Genomic DNA, 25,882 nt, shown 5'->3' on the forward strand with positions numbered 1-25,882 from the left:
GTGTCCATATACCGTGATATAAATATATACACACACATGAATAAATAAACTGGTAAAGTGCAAATAACAGAAAGTGGTTATTAATAATCAGAGTTTTGTCCGAGCCAGGTTTAATAGCCTGATGGCTGTGGGGAAGTAGCTATTCCTGAACCTGGTTGTTGCAGTCTTCAGGCTCCTGTACCTTCTACCTGAAGGTAGCAGGGAGATGAGTGTGTGGCCACGATGGTGTGGGTCTTTGATGATACTGCCAGCCTTTTTGAGGCAGCGACTCAAAAAGGCTGGCAGATGGCTAGGGCACACCGGCCATCTACACCTGTCCCACCTGCCTGCGTTTGGTCCATATCTCTCCAAACCTGTCCTATCCATGTACAAACGTTGCCTATTTTCACACAGAGAGTGGTAAATCTCTGGAACTCTCTGCCACAGAGGGTAGTTGAGGCCACAGTTCATTGGCTATATTTAAGAGGGAGTTAGATGTGGCCCTTCTGGCTAAGGGGATCAGGGGGTATGGAGAGAAGGCAGGTACGGGATACTGAGTTGGATGATCAGCCATGATCATATTGAATGGCGGTGCAGGCTCGAAGGGTCGAATGGCCTACTCCTGCACGTAATTTCTATGTTTCTATGTTTCTACTCGTCTAACTGTTTCTTAAACGTGGGGATAGTCCCAGCCTCAACTACCTCCTCTGGCAGCTCGCTCCATACACCCGCCACCCTCTGTGTGGAAAAAGTTGCCCCTCAGATTCCTATTAAATCTTTTCCCCTTCACCTTAAACCTCTGTCCTCTCTCTGGTCATTGAAACCCCTACTCGTGGTAAGGGAAGGAAATAGGCAACGTTTCGGGCCGAAACCCCTTGGGTTTCGGCCCGAAACGTTGCCTATTTCCTTAACTCCATGGATGCTGCTGCACCCAGCTGAGTTTCTCCAGCACTTTTGTCTTCCTTCGATTTTCCAGCATCTGCAGTTCCTTCTTAAACTCTTAGTAAGAGATGCTGGTTTATGCCAGAGATAGACACAAAATGCTGGAGCAAGTCAACGGGTCAGGCAGCGTCTCTGGAGAAAGTAGAATCCCGGTGACATTTTGGATCAGAACACTTTTTCAGACTGAGAGTGGATATTTGGAGGGGGTTGGGGGGGGGGGGGGGGGGGGGGGGGGGGGGGGGGGGGAAATAAACTGGAAGTAGGAAAAGGACAGGAAATATCAGGGTCAGCAACGGGTGAGCTCTGGAACAGTATAGAGCCCACAATGCTCCATTGTGGTTGTAGCTCCTGTACCTTCTTCCCGACGGCAGTGGTGAGATGAGTGTGTGGCGCAAAGCTTTGTGTTGTATTTTAGTACACGAGAAAAAAAAAATCTAAACTAAACATCAATCAGGGAACAAGTAAAGAGGCCATTTTTCTGTGTGCAACTTCTAAAACATCCCTACACGTCTATATCCCCTGCTGGCATTTATCCCACATGCACCAGTTTCATTTCATGATGATGAACAATGCTTTGCCTAACAACACCCAAATGAGCTCAGCTTCAAGCCAGGCTCGTTTGTTTCTCTTGCCTGCAAGGCCTGGGAGACGGGCGACGGTACTCACCTCATCCTGCACATCACTTGGTTGAACTTCTGCCCTGAGGAATGCGTTACAGGTCCATCAGATCACTCACCACAAGCCGAATGAACAATTCCAACACCAAGGCCATCACCACTGTGAACTCTGCACTGAACATACAGCCCCCGATAGCCAATATTTTGTACTGTCACAACACTGTATGGTGAAATATTGCACATGGCACATTATGACTAGACTCCACCCACGCTCCGGGGGCCAACGGTGAGGCGGGCGAGGAGAGGGACGCGGTGGCCTAGGAAGGAGATGGCCTCACGCGCCAAACAGCCTGGGACTCGCTGGAACAGACACTGCTCATGAGAACTATGACGGCACAGCGGTAGAGTTGCTGCCTCACAGCACCAGAGACCCGGGTTCGATCCCGACGATGGGTGCTGTCCGTATGGAGTTTGCACGTTCTCCCCTTGACCTGCGTGGCTTGTGCCCGGGTGCTCCATACAGGTTTCTAGGATATTTGGCTTGGTATAAATGTAAATTGTCCCCAGTGTGTGTAGGATAGTGTTAACGTGCGGGGATCGCTGGTCGGCGCGGACTCGGGGGGTGGGGGAGGGGAGGGGGGGGGGGGGGGGGGGGGGGGGGGGGGGGGGGGGGGGGGGGGGGGCCAAAGGGCCTGATTCAGTACTGTATCTCCAAACTAAACTAAGAGCATGTACTTTGAAAACAGTGCCAAAACATGGCGCCTCTTGCATGCGGGCTCAGGAGAGGAGACGACTTCTGTACACTTGCTAATTGGGGATACGGTAATATTCTACTTGATCATTTGTCATTTCATGTGTTGGCACATCGCATGCGAGACAATAAAAGCACCTTTGAACCATTGAACACGCAAACTGATATCCAATGGTATAGGCGTTCCCATTTAGGCATCCGGCATTTGATCTTGAAGGTCCTCAAAGGGCCTGTCCCATTTGCGCCATTTTTTTGGTGATTGCCAGCACCCGTTGTAGTCGCAGCAGGTCGCCGAATATTTGCAACATGTTGCAAATCCAGCGGCGACCAGAACACGGTACGACTCTTTGGGCGACTACTCACGACCGTACAGGCTTCACCCTGTGACCTGCTGCGACTATGGCGGGTGCCGGCAAGTGGGACCGGCCCTTTATACAATCACTCATCCAAAAAAAAGAATCAAATCCTGAATCAAATACTCGCCTAGAATATCTGGAATGGGAACAAGAATGCAAGCCTTTTAACAAAGTCTTGTCCCTGGACTCAACACTCGTGCTGCCTCGGCAAGGACCAGTCGCAAACTAGCCACCCTCCTCTCCCCTCTCCCATCAGGCAAAAGGTAAAAACGTGAAAGTGTGAACAAAAGTGTGAAAACGCACACCTCCAGAGTAATGGACAGTTTCTTCCCAGCTGTTATCAGGCAACTGAACCATCCTACCACGACTAGACAGCAGTCCTGAACTACTATCTACCTCATTGGTGACCCTCGGACTATCCTTGATTATTTCAACTAATTTCAGTAAGATTGCCCTTCAATCTACACTGCAGAGCATACAGTTTATTCATTTCCTTTCCTATTTAATACAAGAATCATGCCGGTGAACTTTCTTTGCATCGCTACTGAAGAACATCCATCCTTGAATCAGGAAACCAAAACTGCACACAATGCAAGAGACAAAATAATGGGGTAAATCAGCGTTTAAGAGGGAACTGCAGATGCTGGAAAATCGAAGGTAGACAAAAATGCTGGAGAAACTCAGCGGGTGCGGCAGTATCTATGGAGCGAAGGAAAAAGGCAACGTTTTTCGGGTCGAGACTCTTCCTCAGACTGATGTGGGGGGGCAGGAAGAAGAAAGGAAGAGGCGGAGATAGTGGGCTGTGGGTGAGCTGGGGGGTGGGGGAAAGAGGGAGAAAGCAGGGACTATCTTAAATTGCAGAAGTCAATGTTCAGCGGGTCAGGCAGCATCCCTGGAGAACAGGGATAAGTGACATTTCAGGTCAGGAACCTCTCATCAACCCGAGGAGGGTCCCGACCCGAAACGTCACCTAATCAATGTTCTACAGAGATGCAGTCTGACCCGTTGAATTACTCCAGCATATTGTGTCTTTTTCTGCAGTTCCTTGTTTGTATTACACAGAGGGTTCCAGGTGCGGCCTCAAGGCCCCGTACAACTGCAGCAAGAACTACTCGCCTCATTCACCTCCTTTGCAATAAAAGTCTAGATTGGAGGGGAGTTTTGCTCCTCCTAATTGCTTGCTGTCACCTGCCTGCAGGTAATTCAAACTGTTATACAGGTCTACCTTTATACAGGTATTCCACCCATTATCCAGTAACTGGTACCTCCTTCAATCCGGACAAAATTACAGTATCTCGGCCCCTCGGAGGCCTAAGCAGATCATTCCACAACCGTTGGACACCTCTCATAAGATTGTAAGTGATAGGTCGATAGTAGAATTAGGCCATTTGGCCCATCAAGTCTACGCTGCCATTCAAATATGGCTGATCCCTCTCTTCCTCCTAACCCCATTCTTCTGCCTTCTTCCCATAACCTCTGACACCCGTACTAACCGAGAATCTATCTATCTCTGCCATAAAAATATCCACTGACTTGGCCTCCACAGCCTTCTGTGGCAAAGGATTCCGCAGATTCACCGCCCTCTGACTAAAGAAATTCCTCTTCATCTCCTTCCTAAAGGAAGGTCCTTTAATTCTGAGGCTGGGACCTGGGTCCTGGGTCCTAGACGCTCCCACTAGTGGAAACATCCTCTCCACATCCACTCTAGCCAAGCCTTTCAATATTCGGTAAAGTTTCAATGAGGTACATGAGGTATGAGGAAAGCAGACTATTATCTAAATGGTGGCCGATTGGGAAAGGGGGAGATGCAGCGAGACCTGGGTGTCATGGTACACCAGTCATTGAAGGTAGGCATGCAGGTGCAGCAGGCAGTAAAGAAAGCGAATGGTATGTTAGCTTTCATTGCAAAAGGATTTGAGTATAGGAGCAGGGAGGTTCTACTGCAGTTGTACAGGGTCTTGGTGAGACCACACCTGGAGTATTGCGTACAGTTTTGGTCTCCAAATCTCAGGAAGGACATTATTGCCATAGAGAGAGTGCAGAGACGGTTCACCAGACTGATTCCTGGGATGTCAGGACTGTCTTATGAAGAAAGACTGGATAGACTTGGTTTATACTCTCTAGAATTTAGGAGATTGAGAGGGGATCTTATAGAAACTTACAAAATTCTTAAGGGGTTGGACAGGCTAGATGCAGGAAGATTGTTCCCGATGTTAGGGAAGTCCAGGACAAGGGGTCACAGCTTAAGGATAAGGGGGAAATCCTTTAAAACCGAGATGAGAAAGAACTTTTTTCACACACAGAGTGGTGAATCTCTGGAACTCTCTGCCACAGAGGGTAGTTGAGGCCAGTTCATTGGCTATATTTAAGAGGGAGTTAGATGTGGCCCTTGTGGCTAAAGGGATCAGGGGGTATGGAGAGAAGGCAGGTACGGGATACTGAGTTGGATGATCAGCCATGATCATATTGAATGGCGGTGCAGGCTCGAAGGGCCGAATGGCCTACTCCTGCACCTAATTTCTATGTTTCTATGTACCCGCGCCAATTCTTATAAACACCAGCGAGCACAGGCCCAGTGCCGTCAAACGCTCAGAGGCCGTGACCCAGGTTTTTCCGGCAAAACGGATCATCCAGAAAGCCTCTGGACCCTAGGGTGACGGAAAGTCTGTGGTGGACCCACGCCGCCTTCAACCTGACTTTGTTTTAACTGGAAATACGAACGTTCTACCCACCGTCAGCTTCAAGCAGCTTCCCCTGTCGCGAGTTCTCAGGAAAAACAAATAGCTCACAGCGTTTGTTTGAGTAATTCACAAACAAACAACGGCGAGGAGACTCAGAAGGTTCAGAGAGGTGGGAGACAGAAGGTAAACGCACAATGCAGGATTCAATTAGGAATGACTTCATGCCAACAAGCTCAACAACAGGAGCAGGAGCTCTTTTCGCTCATAAAAATGACCATGTAACTAACAACAACAGGTAAATACTTAAGAAGGAACTGCAGATGCTGGAAAATCGAAGGTACACAAAAAAGCTGGAGAAACTCAGCGGGTGCGGCAGCATCTATGGAGCGAAGGAAATAGGCAGTGTTTCGGGGCCGAAACCCGGAAGGAAATAGGCAACGTTTCGGGCCGAAACCCGGAAGGGTTTCGGGCCGAAACGTTGCCTATTTCCTTCGCTCCATAGATGCTGCTGCACCCGCTGAGTTTCTCCAGCTTTTTTGTGTACCAACCAGTAAATACTGTTCTGTTCAGGTCTGCAGGAAGAGGGGGTGTGCTCGACTTTAGTTTTAGGGAAACAGAGCGGAAACAGGCCCTTTCGGCCCACCGAGTCCGCACCGACCAGCGATCCCCGCGCACCAACACTATCCTACACACGCTGGGGACAATTTCTACATTTACGCCAAGCCAAATAGCTTACAAAGCTGGACTTCTTTGGAGTGTGGGAGGAAACCGGAGGTCCCGGAGAAAACCCACGCGGTCACATTCATTCATTCATTCATTCATTCATCATCGTTGACAACATTAGCGACGCAGTGGTGCTGGTTTCCAACGGGAACGATGACGGACGCACCGCACATCTCTGTCCCCCAGTTCCTGAGGACTTCCACCGCTGGAAGTACAGGTTTTTGGTGTGTGTGTGCTTTATCATCATTCCGAGTTAGGAGCTCATCCGCCCTCTTGTTTTTGGTCCTGCTGGGGGTCCACAGCCCCCTCCTCACCTGGCAAACCAGGTGGGGGAGACGGTTTAGTCGCCGACTATCCGACCATGGAGCAGGTAGCACGGGGTTACATGGTACCCGTGCCAATGGGGAACTCCCCCCCCCCCCCCCGACCTGGTCAGGTCACGGGGAAAATAGACAATAGGCAATAATAGTAGGCCATTCGGCCCTTCGAGCCAGCACTGCCATTCAATGTGATCATGGCTGATCATCCCCAATCAGTACCCCATTCCTGCCTTCTCCCCATATCCCCCGACTCCACTATCTTTAAGAGCCCTATCTAGCTCTCTCTTGAAAGCATCCAGAGAACCGGCCTCCACCATTCAATTCAATGCAAGAATGTCATTGCCTTATCTGGGACACATGACAATAAACTCTCTTGACTTGACTTGACACCGCAGTCTGAGGCAGAGAATTCCACTCACAACTAACAACTCTCTGTGAGAAAAAGTGTTTCCTCTTCTCCGTTCTAAATGGCTTACCCCTTATTCTTAAACTGTGGCCCGCTGGTTCTGGACTCTCCCAACATCGGGAACATGTTTCCTGCCTCTAGCGTGTCCAAACCCTTAACAATCTTATACGTTTCAATGAGATCTCCCCTCATCCTTCTAAACTCCAGTGTACAAGCCCAGCCACTCCATTCTCTCAACATATGAAAGTCCCGCCATCCCGGGAATTAACCTGGTGAACCTACGCTGCACTCCCTCAATAGCAAGAATGTCCTTCCTCATATTAGGTGATCAATACTCTACCGCTTGGTAAAGTAAGATTTATACATTTTCCCCACATAATCAGACACATTTCCAATTTAATAGTGTGGATTATTGCAAGAACTTTGAATGTTTTAGTGTGGTATTTTTATCTTCGAACTTAAGCATATGGTAACCTTCTGTAGGAGTACTCGAGTAAGTTTTAATATAAATAACAGCTGTTTCGAAGATGAGGATCACCATCACTTTTACTTCTTACTGACAGTGGAGCCAGCAAATTAGTCACAGATCGCAGGTAGAGCTATTTTGACTTGGCACATTTTGTAGTTGAAGATCACACTTGTTGGATGTTCTGCAGATCTCCATTGCTTGAACACATAATTGTGAAAACGATGGCTATTATAGACTGAAAATGCAGTCCGTATGTTCATAAGAGACAGGAATTTAGGCCATTCACCACTCCACCATTCAATCATGGCTGATCTACCTTCCCCTCAACCCCAATCTCCTGCCTTCTTCCCATAACGCCCGAACTAATCAAGAAACATAGAAACATAGAAAATAGGTGCAGGAGTAGGCCATTCGGCCCTTCGAGTCTGCACCGCCATTCAATATGATCATGGCTGATCATCCAACTCAGTATCCTGTACCTGCCTTCTCTCCATACCCCCTGATCCCTTTAGCCACAAGAGCCACATCTAACTCCCTCTTAAATATGGCCAATGAACTGTGCCTCAACTACCTTCTGTGGCAGAGAGTTCCCGAGATTCACCACTCTCTGTGTGAAAAATGTTTTTCTCATCTCGGTCCTAAAGGATTTCCCCTCTATCCTTAAGCTGTGACCCCTTGTCCTGGACTTCCCCAACATCGGGAACAATCTTCCTGCATCCAGCCTGTCCAACCCCTTAAGAATCTATCTATCTCTGCCATAAAGATATCCATTAACTTGGCCTCCGCTCCAGTCTTGGCTCAGGTACACAAATGGAAAGATAGGAGATCCCATACCTTGCCGGGGGGGGACCCGCCGAGAACAAAGGTGGCCCACACAATGGAATGTGTTAAAAATGGGTTGAGTAAAATGGAATACTCTGTCGGTGCCCTTTATGTGGCCTCTCTTTGCATACCGTGGGTACGCAAAACAAAGAATATCCTGAAGGCTTATCACATGAGACAAATTTTCGAATCACAGCATGAAAATGTATTGTTCTGGCAATACTTAGCTTGGCCAAATCCACAAGTAGACCTTCAATAATTCTTAATCAGCTTGAGTTTGCTAAATGAACTCTCTGCAGAAGCTGCTGTTGCTGGAATTGTTAATAGTGTTCTTAAGCTAACACAAACATTTGGAAACAGGTCACCAAGTCTGTACTCTGTTAACAAGTTCAACAGATCGAATGGTTTTAACTGTGCATTTACAAAATTCACCTTCCCAATAACACACACACACACACACCCACCTGAACTCACTTTCTTTTTTTAATTGTTTAAGAGGGAACTGCAGATGCTGGAGAATCGAAGGTACACAAAAAAGCTGGAGAAACTCAGCGGGTACAGCAGCATCTATGGAGCGAAGGAAATAGGCAACGTTTCGGGCCGAAACCCTTCTTCAGACTGATCGGGGGCCCCCGATCAGTCTGAAGAATTGTCTCCTCCCCTTCCTTAACCCTCGGGTCTCCTCCCATCCTCCATAGATGCTGCTGTACCCGCTGAGTTTCTCCAGCTTTTTTGTGTAACCTTCTTTTTTTAATTGTTTTTTTCCCCTTTCGCCCACAATATTTAATATGTAAAAGAATATGTGATTCTGTTCCATTCTGTTTGTAGTTTGTTTGCTTGTTTGTTTGTTTGTCTTTTTGCACAAAGTCCGCGAGCATTGCCACTTTTCATTTCACTGCACATCTCGTATGTGTATGTGACGAATAAACTTGACTTGACTTGACCCGAACACACCCATACACACACACCCATACACACACCACCCACCCATACATTCACCCACACACCCACTCACACCACCAGGAGCGGCAACAACACCCACCGCCTTCCCGGCCAATCCCAGGCCCGGACCACCAATCGTCACTGTCTCCCCAGGGCCACGACGCTGTTGCCCGTATCTCCACTCTAGCCCCCACGGGCCTCCACCAGCCACTCCGCCGACCCTCCCTCGCCTCTCCACCGGGCCAGAGCCATCACCTCACCACAGTTCCCGGCTCAGCACCAGGCCCACAGCCTCCACCATGCAGACAGATAACACGTGCTCTAGTTTTCCTCCCCCCACCCCTCCTGCTGGGAAAACCCATTAGTAGTGATGGCTCTGCTGGGTCCTAGTGCCCCACCCCCCTACAGGGTGGATCCATCAGCACTGATGGGTCTTCCCCCTCTTTAAATCAGGTTACCCCGCCCACACACCCGCTAGTTAAAATTCCCCGCTTTATTATGATACTGAGTTGGATGATCAGCCATGATCATATTGAATGGCGGTGCAGGCTCGAAGGGCCGAATGGCCTACTACTGCACCTAATTTCTATGTTTCGGGTGCGTTTCTATGTTATTATGGATCACAATTTCTACGAATTACGATATATAAAACTATGTCGGCTCACACAAAATGTGAATGCTAATCTTCACAAAATAAATGCAAACATTTTCTGAGATTTCAGGAAATTCCTGGCCCCCCTCCTTCGGCCCCCTTTTGGGCCCCGGGCCCGGATACGATGTACCCCCTCCAACCCCCTCTCATAAGCCCTGGACACTTGTATATTGCCTAGGTGACATCTCTGCTGCACCATTTTACTGGGTTGGATCATAAGAGATAGAAGCAGATTTAGGCCATTTGGCCCATCAGGTCTACTCCGCCATTCGATCATGGCTGATCTAACTCTACCTCCTAACTTCATTCTCCTGCCTTTCCTCCCCCCACCCCGTAACCTCGACAAAGCAATAGAGTTGCTGCCTCTCAGCGCCAGAGACCCGGGTTTGATCCAGACCAATGCTGCTTAATAGTACGGAGTTTGTACCTTCTCCCCGTGACCTGCGTGGGTTTTCTCCGGGTGCTCCGGTTTCCTCCCACACTCCAAAGACGTGCAGGTTTGTGGGCTAATTGGCTTCGGGAAAAATTGAAAGTTGCCCCTAGTGTGTGTAGGATAGTATTAGTGTAGAAGGTGATCGCTGGTGGGCGCGGACTCGGTGGGGTGAAGGGGCCTGTTTCTACCCTGTATCTCTAAAGTCTAGAGATACAGATCTCGAAAGTCTAGATCGCTGTCTCTGTACTGCACACTGCACAATGGCAATAAAGATTGAATCTGAATTGAATCTGAATCTGAATCTAAAGTCTAAAGGGATTAGCAAGTCTGATGTTGAGAAGCTCAAGCTTCTAGAATAGGGAATTCAACCATTATTTCAGAACCGAGATCAGAAGCGGTTTCATTACATTGTGGGCCTGTAAATCTTTGCAGTTCTCTTCATAGTCTGTCAAAGAATACTTTCAACGATGAGATCATCAGATTTTTGGTGTTTAAAAGGAAGCCAATGAAAAGAGGGGAGATAAAAGTCAACAAATTAGCCTTGAGAGAATGTTAGCCATTGGCTCATTGAAGCTTAATAAAGGTACTCAAGGCTGATTCTGACTGCATGTGAACTTGCGGCCTGAAGTGAAGGACTTTTTTCCCTCCTGTACATCAATTACAAGACCAAGTTCACCACTCTATCAAAACCTATTCAAGTCAAGGCTGCTGCAGAACCATGCCATCACCTTGACTTAAATGAACTCAAATGAAAACTAGCTGGTACGGAAGGGGTGGGGAAACATTGCCAAGAACAAGTCGCAAGGCCTGGGAGCAGGATTAGGCCCAATTTTTGCTATTGAGGGAGTGCAGCGTAGGTTCACAAGGTTAAGTCCCGGGATGGCGGGACTGTCATATGCCTAGAGAATGGAGCGGCTGGGGTTGTACACTCTGGAATTTAGAAGGATGAGAGGATATCTCATTGAAATGTTAGTAAGGGTTTGGACACGCTAGAGGCAGGAAACATGTTCCCGATGTTGGGGGAGTCCAGAACCAGGGGCCACAGTTTAAGAATAAGGGGTAAGCCATTTAGAAGGGAGATGAGGAAGCACTTTTTCGCACAGAGAGTTGTGAGTGTGGAATTCTCTGCCTCAGAGGGCGGTGGAGGCCGGTTCTCTGGATACTTTCAAGAGAGAGCTAGATAGGGCTCTTGAAGATAGCGGTGTCAGGGGATATGGGGAGAAAGCAGGAACGGGGTACTGAGTGTGGATGATCAACCATGATCATATTGAATGGCAGTGCTGGCTTGAAGGGCCGAATGGCCTACTCCTGCACCTATTGTCTATTGTCTATAATTGGTTTGTCAGTGAATTGGCTGGGCTTAATTATAAATTATCCCGAGTTAGCGGGATAGTGTTGTTGTACGTGGATCGCTGGTTAGCACGGACTCGGTGGGCCAAAGGGCCTGCTTTCGCACTCAATCTATAAACTCTACTAAAATGTCTACTCTGCCATTCAATCATGGTTGATCTATTTTTCCCTCTCAACCCTATTCCCGTAACTTCCGACGCCCCTTACTAATCAATCTCCGCTTTAAAAACCCAAAGTTCTGGCCCCCACTGCCGTCAGTGACTTGAGAGATACAGCGCGGAAGCAAACCGTTCCACCCAGCGGGTCCACGCCAACCAACGGTCACCTACACCAGCACTCTTGGCGAGAGATCCCAGGCTCCGCGGTGTTTAAAAGTCAGCGCCGCTCGCGGCTGGGCGCTCCGCAACCACAGCTCCGCGATGTTGGGAGCCGGCGGTCTCAGCACTCCGGAGCCCCCGGGCAAGTCATCGCCCGCTCCGCGACGGCGCCCCAACGCTGCACCGTTGCCAAAGCCGAAGTTCTGGCCGGCCCCGGCGGGAAACGCCGTTCCAGTCCCGTCGGTAGGCCGCGAGGAAGGGGCGAAGATACGACTTGGAGAAAAGCAGCATCTCCGACCAGGTAGGGGCTGAAAAATGCAGTCCCCCCCCCCCCCCCACCCCCTCCCCCCACATAAAAAAGATTAGACCTCCAAACAAACCATTTTGACATACTAAAAAATTAAAATGGGTGAAAGAACGGACAGCTGCAGGCTGGGCAGCCATACTAGGAGCAGTCGCACAGCGGTAGAGTTGCTGCCTCATAGCGCCAGAGACCCGGGTTCAATCCCAACTACGGGTGCTGTCTGTACAGAGCTTGTACGTTCTCCCCGTGACCTCATGGGTTTTCTCCGAGATCTTCGCTTTCCTCGCACTCTCCAAGGCGTGCAAATTTGTGGGCTAATTGTCTTGGAAAAATTGTAAATTATCCCTGGTGTGTGTAGGATAGTGTTGATGTGCAGGGATCATTGGTCAGTGCAGACTCGGTGGGCCGAAGGGCCTGTTTCCGTGCTGCATCTCCAAACTAAACTAATTGTGGGCGGCAAAGTTTTCTTCACACAATCTCTCGGGAAAGTTCACACATTCAAAATTCTAATTTGCAACTTATTCCAAAGCTTTGTTAAACAGCTATTTACAATTTACATATTATGGTCAACACAAACTGTCATTCTCCTACTCAACACTTGAGTTTTGTGAATTCCGATGTTTTAATGGTTTTAAATTAATTAACTGGCAAAATACATCAGCACAACATACAAGAGTAGCACGTGTGCCTGGGGTTATGGGGAGCAGGCAGGAGAATGGGGTTAGGAGGCGGAGATACTGTAGATCAGCCATGATTGAATGGCAGTAGTCGATGGGCCGAATGGCCTAATAAACTACTATAAATTCAGAGGTCCTAAGGCCAGAATTAGGCCATTCGGCCCATCAGGTCTACTCCACCATTCAATCATGGCTGACCTATCTTTCCCTCTCATCCCCATTCCCCTGCCTTCTCCCCATAACCCCTGACACCCGCACTAATCAAGAATTAGTCAATCTTCGTCTTAAAAATATCCATTAACTTGGCCTCCGCAGCCTTCTCTGGCAATGAATCCCACAGATTCACCACCCTCTGACTAAAGAAATTCCTCCTCATCTGCTTTCTAAAAGTACGTCCTTTTATTCTGAGGTTGTGACCTCTGGTCCTAGACTCTCCCACGAGTGGAAACATCCTCTCCACATTCACCCTATCCAGGCCTTTCACGATTCGGTAACTTTCAAAGAGGTTTCCCCTCCTCATCCTTCCAAACGCCATTGAGTGCAGGCCCAGCGCCTTCTAACGCTCATCATATGTCAACCCAATCATTCCTGGGATAATTCTCCTGATATATCCTTATGACCCTAATGAAATTCTTGTAAGCAGGCATTACGAGAAACGACGGCAAGATGCCCTTCCCTCCGAGTCCTAATCAATCAGCATTCTTTGTTTATGTAGTCCTACATTAAGCAACACTGGAATACAACAGAATACATACGCAAGAAATAAAATATCCTAATTGGATCTCCATTCTTGTAGAACAAAAGATAATAACGTCTGACAAATGGTTTTCTGTTCCTGAACTCATCTCTGTATCCAATTATAATAACTCTGCTGATAGAACATTTGTTTTGCAAACTGTTGACAATTTTCACTGAAGAGAGCTGTATGAACATTTGTAATAATTGCCGTGACATATTGTAACAACGGGAATAAACATATCCTTAATCAAACACGATGTAACGTGTAATAATATCAGCAATGTTAACACATTTGTGCTGCTGCGATGTAATCCAAGTGTGTACTGCAAGGCAATGATTTAGTTCTGCGTAATTAGTTCTGCTTGCTCCTCTTACCTTAAATAGTCCGTGCCTGGCATTCTGTTGTCCTAACCACACACTGGTCCCTGGAGTGAGCACTGACTGAGGAGTATCAATCACACGCTCATAAATCCTATGGGGGGGCAGAAAAAACACATTAATTTCGCAGGTCAAAAGTTGTAGCCAAAGCCCTTTGCAAACCCACCAGATCATCCCACACAATAGACAATAGACAATAGGTGCAGGAGTAGGCCATTCGTCCCTTCGAGCCAGCACCGCCATTCATTGTGAACGACTGATCATCCCCAATCAATACTCTGTTCCTGCCTTCTCCCCATATCCCCCGACTCCGCTATCTTTATGCCCCTGTCCCTCTTAGGAAACCTGATCGGAAACCTCTGGAGACTTTGTGCCCCACCCAAGGTTTCCGTGCGGTTCCCGGAGGTTTATGTCAGTCTCGCTACCTGCTTCCACTACCTGCAACCTCCGGCAACCACCTGCAACCTCCGGGAGCCGCACGGAAACCTTGGGTGGGGCGCAAAGTCTCCAGAGGTTTCCGTTCAGGTTTCCAAAGTGGGACTGGTGCTTAATGAGCCCTATCTAGCTCTATCTTGAAAGTATCCAGAGAACCGGCCCCCTGAGGCAGAGATTTCCACAGACTAGGAGTAATGATATCCTGCAGAACAACAAGCTTTCCTCCCAAATCTGCTGCCCTCATCTCCCAATCATTGGCCGGCCGACTCATGCCTGCCTGCAAACTCCCCTCCCCTAACGTCCTCTCCCTCGCGGTCAAAATGCATCGCTGCACCCCCCCCAGTCCGGATGCCCAATTAATTCACCTGTGTTCTCCTCCTCCCAATTGCTGCAGCTATGCACTTCAAGTATACCGACGGACCCTGACAAAGACTAGTCCTGCTTGCCGACAACTCTCTAGAATTTAGGAGATCTCTCTAGAATTTAGGAGATCTCTCTTGAATTTAGGAGATCTCTCTAGAATTTAGGAGATTGAGAGGGGATCTTATAGAAACTTACAAAATTCTTAAGGGGTTGGACAGGCTAGATGCAGGAAGATTGTTCCCGATGTTAGGGAAGTCCAGGACAAGGGGTCACAGCTTAAGAATAAGGGGGAAATCCTTTAAAACCGAGATGAGAAGAACTTTTTTCACACAGAGAGTGGTGAATCTCTGGAACTCTCTGCCACAGAGGGTAGTTGAGGCCAGTTCATTGGCTATATTTAAGAGGGAGTTAGATGTGGCCCTTGTGGCTAAGGGATCAGGGGGTATGGAGAGGAGGCAGGTACAGGATACTGAGTTGGATGATCAGCCATGATCATATTGAATGGCGGTGCAGGCTCGAAGGGCCGAATGGCCTACTCCTGCACCTAATTTCTATGTTTCTATGTTTCTATAAGCCTCAACGTTGCCACCTCTGAACACAAGGGACACACGGGTGCCCCCACCGAACAGTTGTTTGAGGTTCTGTGGTGATGGCACCACATCGTAATAAATGGCCCTCATAAGCACACGTACACAACCAGCCTCCAAGCACCACAGGTCCCTCCAGCTAAACCTCCTCTCTTCTACACTTTCCCAGTTCATCCACTTCTTCTTCTTGCCTATGGCATGCACAATCTAAAGCTGTAAGACAACTTATTCTATTTGATCTTATTTGACTGTGCACGCCAGGTTGGTTGCATTCATTGAAACAGGGCGGACCACGTGGAGGTTGCAATCTCCCACCCCAGTTCATCCACTGCCCCTGCTTAACCTGAGCTCCTGCCGTTACACACCTCACTGCTTCTTCCTGATGACGTACCTGCTCCACAACCAATTTCCTCCTCTCTGTCGGACCTGCCTTGCACCTGTTGTGATGGTATCTTAAAAATCACACAGTTTGCTACTTTTAAAAAGGTAAGCCTCAATCTCTGTCCCAAAACAACCTCTCCCTAACAAATGTACAAGTGAGAAAACAATCTGATTTAGTTTAGTCGAGTTCAATTTGGAGATACTGCATGGAAACAGGCCCTTCGGCCCGAGTCTGCACCGATCCAGTGTCGTACACACACTAGGGCCAATTTACAATTGACACTTATACCAGCCAATTAACCTCCGAAACCTGTACGTCTTAGGAGAGTGGGAGGAATCCGAAAATCTTGGGAGAAACCCACGCAGGTCACGGGGAGACGTACAAACTCCGTACAGACAGCACCCGATAGTCAGGATCGAACCCGGGTCTCTGGTGCTGTGAGGCAGCAACTCTACCGCTGCGCCACCGTGACCGCCCATTCATTCTTTCAAGATTTTCAACAATTGCAAACTTTGAGGTCTCAATTACTGCCCAAGTTCTGAGGAAAATTCTTAAATTTAAAAAGAGGTAAAGACTGGCCGGCACGGTGGTGCAGCGGTAGAGTTGCTGCCTTACTGCGCCAGAGACCCTGGTTCGATCCTGACCACGGGTGCTGTCTGTACGGAGTTTGTTCGTTCTCCCCGTGACCTGCGTGGGTTCTCTCCCGGATCTTCGGTTTCCTTCCACGCTCCAAAGACGTGCAGGTTTCCGGATTAATTGGCTTCAGTAAGATTTTGTCCTTTGTGTGTGTGTGTGTGCACGTGTGTACGTGTGTGCGTGTGTGTGTGCGTGCGTGTGCGCGTGTGTGTGTGAATATGTGTGCGGGGATCGCTAGTCGGCACGGAGTCGGTGGTTGTTGGTTCTTGGTTTCCTGGTCCTCCAAAAATATTCCAAATGGAATTTAAACTGGAGTTGGGCCGATGAGCGCGTTTCCGCTAAAACAAACTAAACCAAACCAGTTTCACAGTCAGATAGATTTATGTGTTTGCCCAAATCGTCCTCGTAAGTCATCAACTGTCATTGCCAGTCATTTAATTCTATAATAACAAGGCGGAAAGGCTGAACTATGAGCCGATCACATCATCTGCTGCTCCCGTTAACTAATAAAAACAACCGTCTACCTGGAGAAATAATTTTTTTTTTTTTTTGTGGCTCATTTCACATTCTTTAAGAACACTTTTGTGGGGCGGAAGATTGCAACCTTCACGTGGTCCGCCCTGTTTCGGCTAATGCAATCGACTCGACGTGCACAAATGGAAGGTCAAATAGAACAAGTTGTCCTACAAGGTACACAAAAATGCTGGAGAAACTCAGCGGGTGCAGCAGCATCTATGGAGCGAAGGAAATGGGCAACGTTTCGGGCCGAAACCCAGAAGGGTTTCGGCCCGAAACGTTGCCTATTTCCTTCAGGGTTTCGGCCCCGAAACGTTGCCTATCTCCTTCGCTCCATAGATGCTGCTGCACCCGCTGAGTTTCCCCAGCATTTTTGTGTACCAGCAGAGATAGATTCACTGTCTTAACTCCACCCCATAGATCGAGTCATGGAATCATATAGCACAGAAACAGGCCATTCGGCCAAACTTCTCAATGCCAACCAGGCAAGTGAGGCAATTAGGTGCAGCTTATTGTCTGCATTTGGCCCATACCCACCCTTCAGTCTGAAGAAGGGTCTCGACCTGAAACATCGCCTATTCCTTCTCTCCATAGATGCTGCCTCACCCGCTGAGTTTCTCCAGCATTTTTTGTCTACTTTCGATTTTTCCAGCATCTGCAGTTCCTTCTTAAACACCCCCCTATATATCAACCTGCCAAAAGCAAAATAGTGTAGGGAGGAATTGTAGACGCTGGTTTAAACTGAAGATAGACGCAAAAAGCTGGAGGAACTCAGAGGGACAGGCAGCATCTCTGGAGAGAAGGAATCGCTGACGCTTCGGGTTGAGACCCTTCTTGAGACCGAGAGTCAGGGGAGAGGGAAACTAGAAGATTGAAGAGCCGCCACTGATGACCAAGGAAAGGTGGGGTCCCAGGAAGGGTCTCGACTCAAAATGTCGCCCATTCCTTAACTCCAGAGATGTTGCCTGTCCCGCTGAGTTACTCCAGCATTTTGTGTCTGCCTTCAAGGAGGTGGTGGAGCCCACAATGGTCCATTGTTGGCTGTGGAAGAGGTGACACACACATGGGGATAGGAACATTGAAACTAGCAGGGCGGCCGTTTCAGTCACACAATGAGTGGACATTTCCCTTCAACAAACACCACAATTATCCACTGCCTCGTCAGAGCCAACTTGGGCAATGGATCTAATCTTTCATCAGTCAAATACTGCAGAGACCTTGACTGTGCCCCAGTTAACCAGGTTGACAGCTGTCCCTTTTAACAAAGCAATCGGAAGCAAAAATCAAATCTGGAACCTCTTGCAATCTCCATTTTAAATTAAACGTTCACCTCAGAGCATCACTGACAATAATTCAATTTCAATTTATTGAGCTATCTCAGGCCAAATGCACTTGCCCAACCTCATCATTAGAACCAGACAGTTACACCATCCACTCTGGTAAATTGATTTTTTTTTTTTGTCCTGTTTTGCTCTTACTTCTCAATTAATCTTCTCCCAAAATAAAAATGCAGCGAGTATATTAAAACGATTGGCAAATCAGGAATCCCTTCGTCCAATGCTGCTTCCGGCTTGTTGTTAGCTACCTACTGCCAAAAGGACTATTGAAACAGGGCAGTTCAAAGCTTTCCAAATCAGCATCCGACCAGCAAGGCCAATTTAATTAAAGTCAACTAACTCTTTAGTCGGTGCTCACATTATTAACGGTTCCCCACTTAGTCTGGCTAAATCGTCCACCCGCTGATATCAAGAGATCAATCTTTGACTCCCACCCATCTCTTAAAGACATCCTCAAGGCTTGCTCAGAAGGGTTACTAAAATGTCTTCTGATCAACAACCAGCCTGATCTCCACAAAAATGCTGGAGAAACTCAGCGGGTGCAGCAGCATCAATGGAGCAAAGGAAATAGGCAACGTTTCGGGCCGAAACCCTTCTTCAGACTGATCTATGCCTAGCCTGATCTCCACATAGTTTCACAATTTCTCAGTACAGCTTGTGACCTTGTTCACCACAAACTGAATTTGCTCGTGACATTTGCTGCCTAACTTCGATGCGATAGACTACGATGGAAAATGGACACAAAATGCTGGAGTTATTCGGCAGGATAGGCAGGTTCTCTGGAGAGGAGGGATGGGTGACATGCTGGGTCCATGCCCTTCTTCAAATCTCCAGAGATGCTGCCTGTCCCACTGATCTGAAGAAGGGTCTCGATCCCAAAACGTCACCCATTCCTTCTCTCCAGAGATGCTGCCTGTCCCGCTGAGATACTCCAGTATTTTGTGTCTACCTTCGGTGTAAACCAGCATCTGCAGTTCCCTCCTGCATAATAGACATTTGTCCACATCACCAAACCCAGTTGATCAGCACTAAGTAACTAAGGTGGAAAAGCGTACCACAACATATAGGCAAGGCAAGGCAACTTTATTTATATAGCACATTTCATACTCGAGGCAGACTCAAAGTGCTTCACATAAAAACACGTCATACAATAAAATGAAATAATAAAATGAAATAAAATAGAACTAAAAGAAAAGAAAAATTAAATTAAAAATGCATTATAAAAAGTGCAAAAGTTAAAAGTGCAATGTAGTTAAGATTTAGCTGAAAGCTAAAGTAAACATAAAAGTTTTCAGTCTTGTTTTAAAAGTGGTCAAAGTTGAGGCAAGTCTTAAATCTTCAGGAAGTTTATTCCAGCTATTTGTTGCATAATAACTAAATCCTGCTTTCCCATGTTTTGTATTTACTCTGGGAATCACTAAAAGATTTTTGGTTTCAGAAGATCTTAGCGGTCTAGAAGGCTTATATAGTGGAAGCATGTCATATATACTATAGGGATAGCACAGCAGTTTAGAGATACAGCATGGAAACAGGCCCATTAACCCACCAGGCCCACGCTGACCAGCGATCACCCCGTATTCTCGCACTATCTACACATAAATGGGACAATTTACAATTTTACAGAAGGCAATTAACCTACAAACCTGCACGTCTTTGGAGTGTGGGAGGAAACCGGAGCACCCGGAGAAAACCCACACAGTCACGGGGAGAACGCACAGACTCCGTACAGACAGCCCCAGCAGTCAGGATCGAACCCGGGTCTCTGACGCTGTAAGGCAGCAACTCTACCGCTGCGCCAGAAAGCAGCCTACTGAGTGGTACAGCTCGTTCATTGTGACCACATGGGTTTTCTCCGAGTGCTCCGGTTTCCTCCCACATTCCAAAGACGTGCAGGCTTGTAGATTAATTGGCTTTAGTTTAGTTTTAGTTTAGAGATACAGCACTGAAACAGGCCCTTCAGCCCACCGAATCCATGCCAACTATCTCCGCACACTAACACTATCCTACACATACTAGGCACAATTTTCACTTATACCAAGCCGATTAACCTACAAACATGTACTGGTGGCAATAGACAATAGACAATAGGTGCAGGAGTAGGCCATTTGGCCCTTCAAGCCAGCATCGCCATTCAATGTGATCATGGCTGATCATCCCCAATCAGTACCCCGTTCCTGCCTTCTCCCCATATCCCCTGACTCCGCTCTCCTTAAGAGCCCTATCTAGCTCTCTCTGGAAAGCATCCAGAGAACTGGCCTCCACCGCCCTCTGAGGCAGAGGATTCCACAGACTCACCACTCTCTGCGAGAAAAGGTGTTTCCTCGTCTCCGTTCTAAATGGCTTACTCCTTATTCTTAAACTGTGGCCCTTAGAAACTAGAGATCCCGGAGAAAACCAACGCAGGTCACGGGGAGAACGTACAAACTCTGCACAGACAGCACCCGCAGTCAGGATCGAACCCGGGTCTCTGGTGCTGTGAGGTAGCAACTCCACCGCTGCACCACCCTAGTGTGCAGGATACTAGTGTATATTAATGCTAGTCGGCGTGGAGTCGGTGGGCTGGATGGCCTGTTTCCATGCTGTATCTCCAAACTAATGTTCCAGCCCTCCCAAGATTCCTCGACTCACAAAATCTATTATATCCGGCAAAATAGGATGCATCGTAACTGCTTACATCTAAAGACATCCAATTAAACAGGAGATTCACTCAAGCATTTTGATGCTCACGAACATTGTTCTGACCGTGTTTTTGCAACAGGATTTGTGTTCATGGGTGGTAATTATTGCATGTTCAGAGAAAGTAATTTCACAGATTATGCACAGAAAGAAAATTAGTTCTCTTCATCTTGCATATTTAATACTTTCTTAAAATAGACGGTTCAAATATATTAACTGCAATACATAAAATATTACAATGTTTAAAAGGGCAGATTGAGAAATCTGTCAAATTTGGCACTTTCAATAATCATTTCTCAAACTGGTGTTAACATGGATTTCGACAGTAAAACTTCAGACAAACTGTTGCAATATTGATTGATGCTGTTAAGCAATGTTTAAATTGCTTTTTATATGGATTGAGATAACAGTCTTAGCTCAGCTGGTCGTGCTCAACTGCGAATCTAAAGGTCAAGACTGCAGGTCTCAATCTGGAGAACAAGTTTAGTTTTGATCTTTTGTTTTGGAAATACAGCGTCGTTTGGCCCTCCGAGTCCTCGCCGACCGGCGATCCCTGCACATTAAAGGGCCTGTCCCACTGTACAAGCTCATTCAAGAGTTCTCTGGATAGACTAGGCTTGCACCCGCTAGAATTTAGAACATTGAGGGGGGATCTTATAGAAACTTACAAAATTCTTAAGGGGTTGGACAGGCTAGATGCAGGAAGATTGTTCCTGATGTTGGGGAAGTCCAGAACAAGGGGTCACAGTTTAAGGATAAGGGGGAAGTCTTTTAGGACCGAGATGAGAAAAAAAAAAATGTCACACAGAGAGTGGTGAATCTGTTGAATTCTCTGCCACAGAAGGTAGTTGAGGCCACAGTTCATTGGCTACATTTAAGAGGGAGTTAGATGTGGCCCTTGTGGCTAAAGGGATCAGGGGGGTATGGAGAGAAGGCAGGTACAGGATACTGAGTTGAATGATCAGCCATGATCATATTGAATGGCGGTGCAGGCTCGAAGGGCCGAATGGCCTACTCCTGCACCTATTTTCCATGTTGCTATGTTTCTCCCGAGTTTCACCTGATTCGTACTCGGAGAATTACGGTAACGGCCGCTCGTAGGTACTTGGGGCTCTGGTGGACATTTTTCAACATGTTGAAAAATCTTCACGAGATTCACGAGTTTACCGCATTTCCCAAGTACCTGCTGTTAGCGTTACGAGCCGCTAAGAGACGTCCCCGAGCTCCGACGTGCCCACTATCTACATTCTATGTGCTTACCACGAGTTAGATTTTTTTTTAAACTCGGGAGAGCTCGTGAATTACCTCGTACAGTGGGACAGGGGCATTACACTATCCTAAACTAGGGTGTATTTTTACACTCACACTAAGCCAATTAACCTATGAACGGAGTGTGGGAGGAAACCGAAGTTCTCTGAGAAAGCCGGGAGAACGTACAAACTCCGTACAGACAGCACCCGTAGTCAGTATCGAACCCGGGTCTCTGGCGCTGCAAGCACTGCAAAGGGCCTGTCCCACAGGTGATTTTTTTCGGCGACTGTCATAGTCGTAGCAGGTCGCCGTAAATCCAGCGCCTGGACCCCACCCCCCCCCCCACGACAATGTCGACAACAACGCACCACCTAGTCGACGTCAATCTACCGACAGCCAGCGACCCATTTGGACATCAACCTACGACCACCTACGCCCTCCCATGACAAGCTTGACACCAGTTGCCGTAGGTAGTCCCCAATCGAATTCACTGAAGTCAGAACCGGCGGCAACCTACGACAGCACCAACGTCAAGAGAAGTCCAGCTACGCTCATTGGCGTCAAGTCCAATGTCGCCGAAAATGGCGACATTTGGCGACGTCATGGTACACCAGTCATTGAAGGTAGGCATGCAGGTGCAGCAGGCAGTGAAGAAAGCGAATGGTATGTTAGCTTTCATAGCAAAAGGATTTGAGTATAGGAGCAGAGAGGTTCTACTGCAGTTGTACAGGGTCTTGGTGAGACCACACCTGGAGTATTGCGTACAGTTTTGGTCTCCAAATCTGAGGAAAGACATTATTGCCGTAGAGGGAGTGCAGAGAAGGTTCACCAGACTGATTCCTGGGATGTCAGGACTGTCTTATGAAGAAAGACTGGATAGACTTGGTTTATTATAGAAACTTACAAAATTCTTAAGGGGTTGGACAGGCTAGATGCAGGAAGATTGCTCCCGATGTTGGGGAAGTCCAGGACAAGGGGTCACAGCTTAAGGATAAGGGAGAAATCCTTTAAAACGGAGATGAGAAGAACTTTTTTTTCACACAGAGAGTGGTGAATCTCTGGAACTCTCTGCCACAGAGGGTAGTCGAGGCCAGTATTGGCTATATTTAAGAGGGAGTTAGATGTGGCCCTTGTGGCTAAGGGGATCAGAGGGTATGGAGAGAAGGCAGGTACGGGATACTGAGTTGGATGATCAGCCATGATCATATTGAATGGCGGTGCAGGCTCGAAGGGCCGAATGGCCTACTCCTGCACCTATTTTCTATGTTTCTATGTGTCTATGTAAAATGTTTGAACGTTTCAAAATCTGGCAGCGACCCGAAAAACGCTACGATTCTTTGGGCGACTGAGGAGACGACTCACGACCATACAGACGACACCCCGGCAACCATATGGAGACAGCCTAGTCGCCTGTAGTTGCCTAAGTGGGACAGGCCCTTAAGGCAGCAACTCTACCGCTGCGCCACCATGCTAGACAAATTTCTAATCACAAATTTTTTCAACGCCATATTGTGGGATAGGTTTAGGTCTGGGTTCATTAGTGACACGTGTACCGAGGTGCAGTGAAAATCTTTGTTTTGCATGCTATCCAAGCTGATCAGACAATGCTGCACATCAATACAATCAAGTCAAACCCCAGTGCAGTAGGTGGAGCAAAGGCTCCTACAAACCTGCACGTCTTTGTTATGTGGGAGGAAACCAGAGCACCCAGAGAAAACCCACGCTGTCCACTGGGAGAATGTGCAGTACAAGCTCTAAGGGCAGCACCCGTAGCAAGGATCGAACCCGGATCTCTGGTGCGGTAAGGCAGTAACTCAACCGATGCACCACCCGAGTTGAATATTATAGACAATAGACGATAGGTGCAGGAGTAGGCCATTCGGCCCTTTGAGCCAGCACCTCCATTTAATGTGATCATGGCTGATCATCCACAATCAGTACCCCGTTCCTGCCTTCTCCCCATATCCCCTGACTCCACTATCTTTAAGAGCCGTATCCAGCTCTCTCTTAAAAGTATCCAGAGAACCGGCCTCCACTGCCCTCGGAGGCAGAGAATTCCACAGACTCACCACTCTCTGTGAGAAAAAGTGTTTCCTCGTCTCCGTTCTAAATGGCTTACCCCTTATTCTTAAACTGTGGCCACTGGTTCTGGACTCCCCCAACATCGGGAACATGTTTCCTGCCTCTAAAATGTCGAAACCCGTAACAATCTTACATGTTTCAATAAAATCATCTCTCATCCTTCTAAACTCCAGAATGTACAAGCCCAGCCGCTCCATTATCTCAGCATATGACAGTCCCGCCATCCCAGGAATTAATATTGAATCAACTTGAGTTGCAACCCACTTTCCTTTGGGACAATAATCAACCATTGATAACAGAAAACGGATTCATTGAACTCAATAACACGGATTGAAATCAAAATTGGGTGAAGATTGACAAGTAAGCACATTTAAAACGTATGAAAACAAGTTGCACCTCAGACCAAAAAAAGGATTGAATTTCTGATGCTGCCTGCAACAATCTTATGCTGCAATACAAGCAATTTAGAGCTATCAATTGGGAATTAATCTTCAACTTGTGATTTCCAATTTACTTTGTTTTTAGCCTGTTCACTTAACGTTAATGCTCTCAAACCGAACATGTCTGCACTGTGTAGAAAGGAACTGCAGATGCTGGTTTAAACCGAAGATAGACTCGAATCAGGGAAAGTTTTCCCTGGATTCGAACTCGGAGAATGTCCGTAGCGGGTCCGGAGGAGTTCGTGGATGTCTCGTAGCGGCTCGTAATGCTAACGGTAGGTACTTGGGAAATCCGGTAAACTTGTGACGTTTTTTCATCCATGTAAAAAAATGTCCACATGTAAAAAAATACTTGTGATGAAAAAAATGTTTACTTTTTACTCGTACGAGCCGCGACGAGACATCCACGAACTCCGACGGACATTCTCCGAGTTCGAATCGGGAAAACTCGGGGGAACTCTTGAATTACCTCGTACAGTGGGACAGTGGCCCCTGGTTCTGGACTCCCCCAACATTGGGAACATCGTGAATGACTGCCCACTGAGGCTTTTCCCTGAGGGCATCAAAGTCATCCACCCAGTAACTGATGCTGTCCTGGCCTGGTTGACTACCCTTGGCCTACAACTTTAGGCTGTGCACGCCAAACGCAAGAAGAAGATTTAGTTTAGCGCCGGTCGAAATCCTAGCACCGTATAAACTATGCGCCTCTTGCTGCAGATGCCATGATGTTAAAACACATTTGTACTCCCTGGCTTTTGACCATGCCTGAGGCGTTGCTTCTGTTTGTGGTGTTTTTGATGTTTCTTTATTTTACATGTCTTTTCCTACTATTTCTTTTGATTGTTATTTTTGGTGTGTATTAACTTTTTTGTCAATGATTAGTGATGTACAGCACTTTGTTGCAGCTATGTTTGTTTTTAAAGTGCTCTATAAATAAAATTATTATTATTATTATTATGTAAACAATAGACAATAGGTGCAGGTGTAGGCCATTCGGCCCTTCGAACAGGACCGCTGATCTTACCTGTTACAATCCACATGAAGCAAGAGGCGGGAGGCGCTGACAGAGAGCGCAATGCGATGCCACAGACCGTCGGCCAGTCGATACGGAAACACCTCAGTCCGGGATCTCCCGTTGAAACTGTAGTGATATCTTATCTCATCTCTTTGGCCGCTGCTCTCCAGTTCAAAATACCTGCAATGTGTGCAACAAGGGCAACACCATTTAACAGCGGCATCCAGTGTAAACATTCAAGCATTACATCCATAGTGTATTTATTACAACATTAATACATTAAACAATGCACACACCAAGTTACC

The 25,882-nt window shown here is 47.4% G+C and overlaps 1 protein-coding gene across 1 annotated transcript in view; it reads right to left on the reverse strand.

Annotated features, from left to right (window-relative positions):
• Positions 1 to 25,882, reverse strand: part of LOC129705576 (protein kinase C-binding protein NELL1-like) — a 109,657-nt gene that overhangs the window by 56,437 nt on the left and 27,338 nt on the right. Inside the window, exons 4-5 of the mRNA XM_055649175.1 lie at positions 25,587 to 25,757; positions 13,855 to 13,951 (exon numbers count right to left, since the gene is read on the reverse strand). Coding sequence (XP_055505150.1) covers positions 13,855 to 13,951; positions 25,587 to 25,757 — 268 coding nt within the window. The remainder of the gene's footprint in view (positions 1 to 13,854; positions 13,952 to 25,586; positions 25,758 to 25,882) is intronic.

Source organism: Leucoraja erinacea, chromosome 18 (assembly GCF_028641065.1).
Source record: "Leucoraja erinacea ecotype New England chromosome 18, Leri_hhj_1, whole genome shotgun sequence".
In the NCBI taxonomy this organism is placed as follows: domain Eukaryota; kingdom Metazoa; phylum Chordata; class Chondrichthyes; order Rajiformes; family Rajidae; genus Leucoraja; species Leucoraja erinaceus.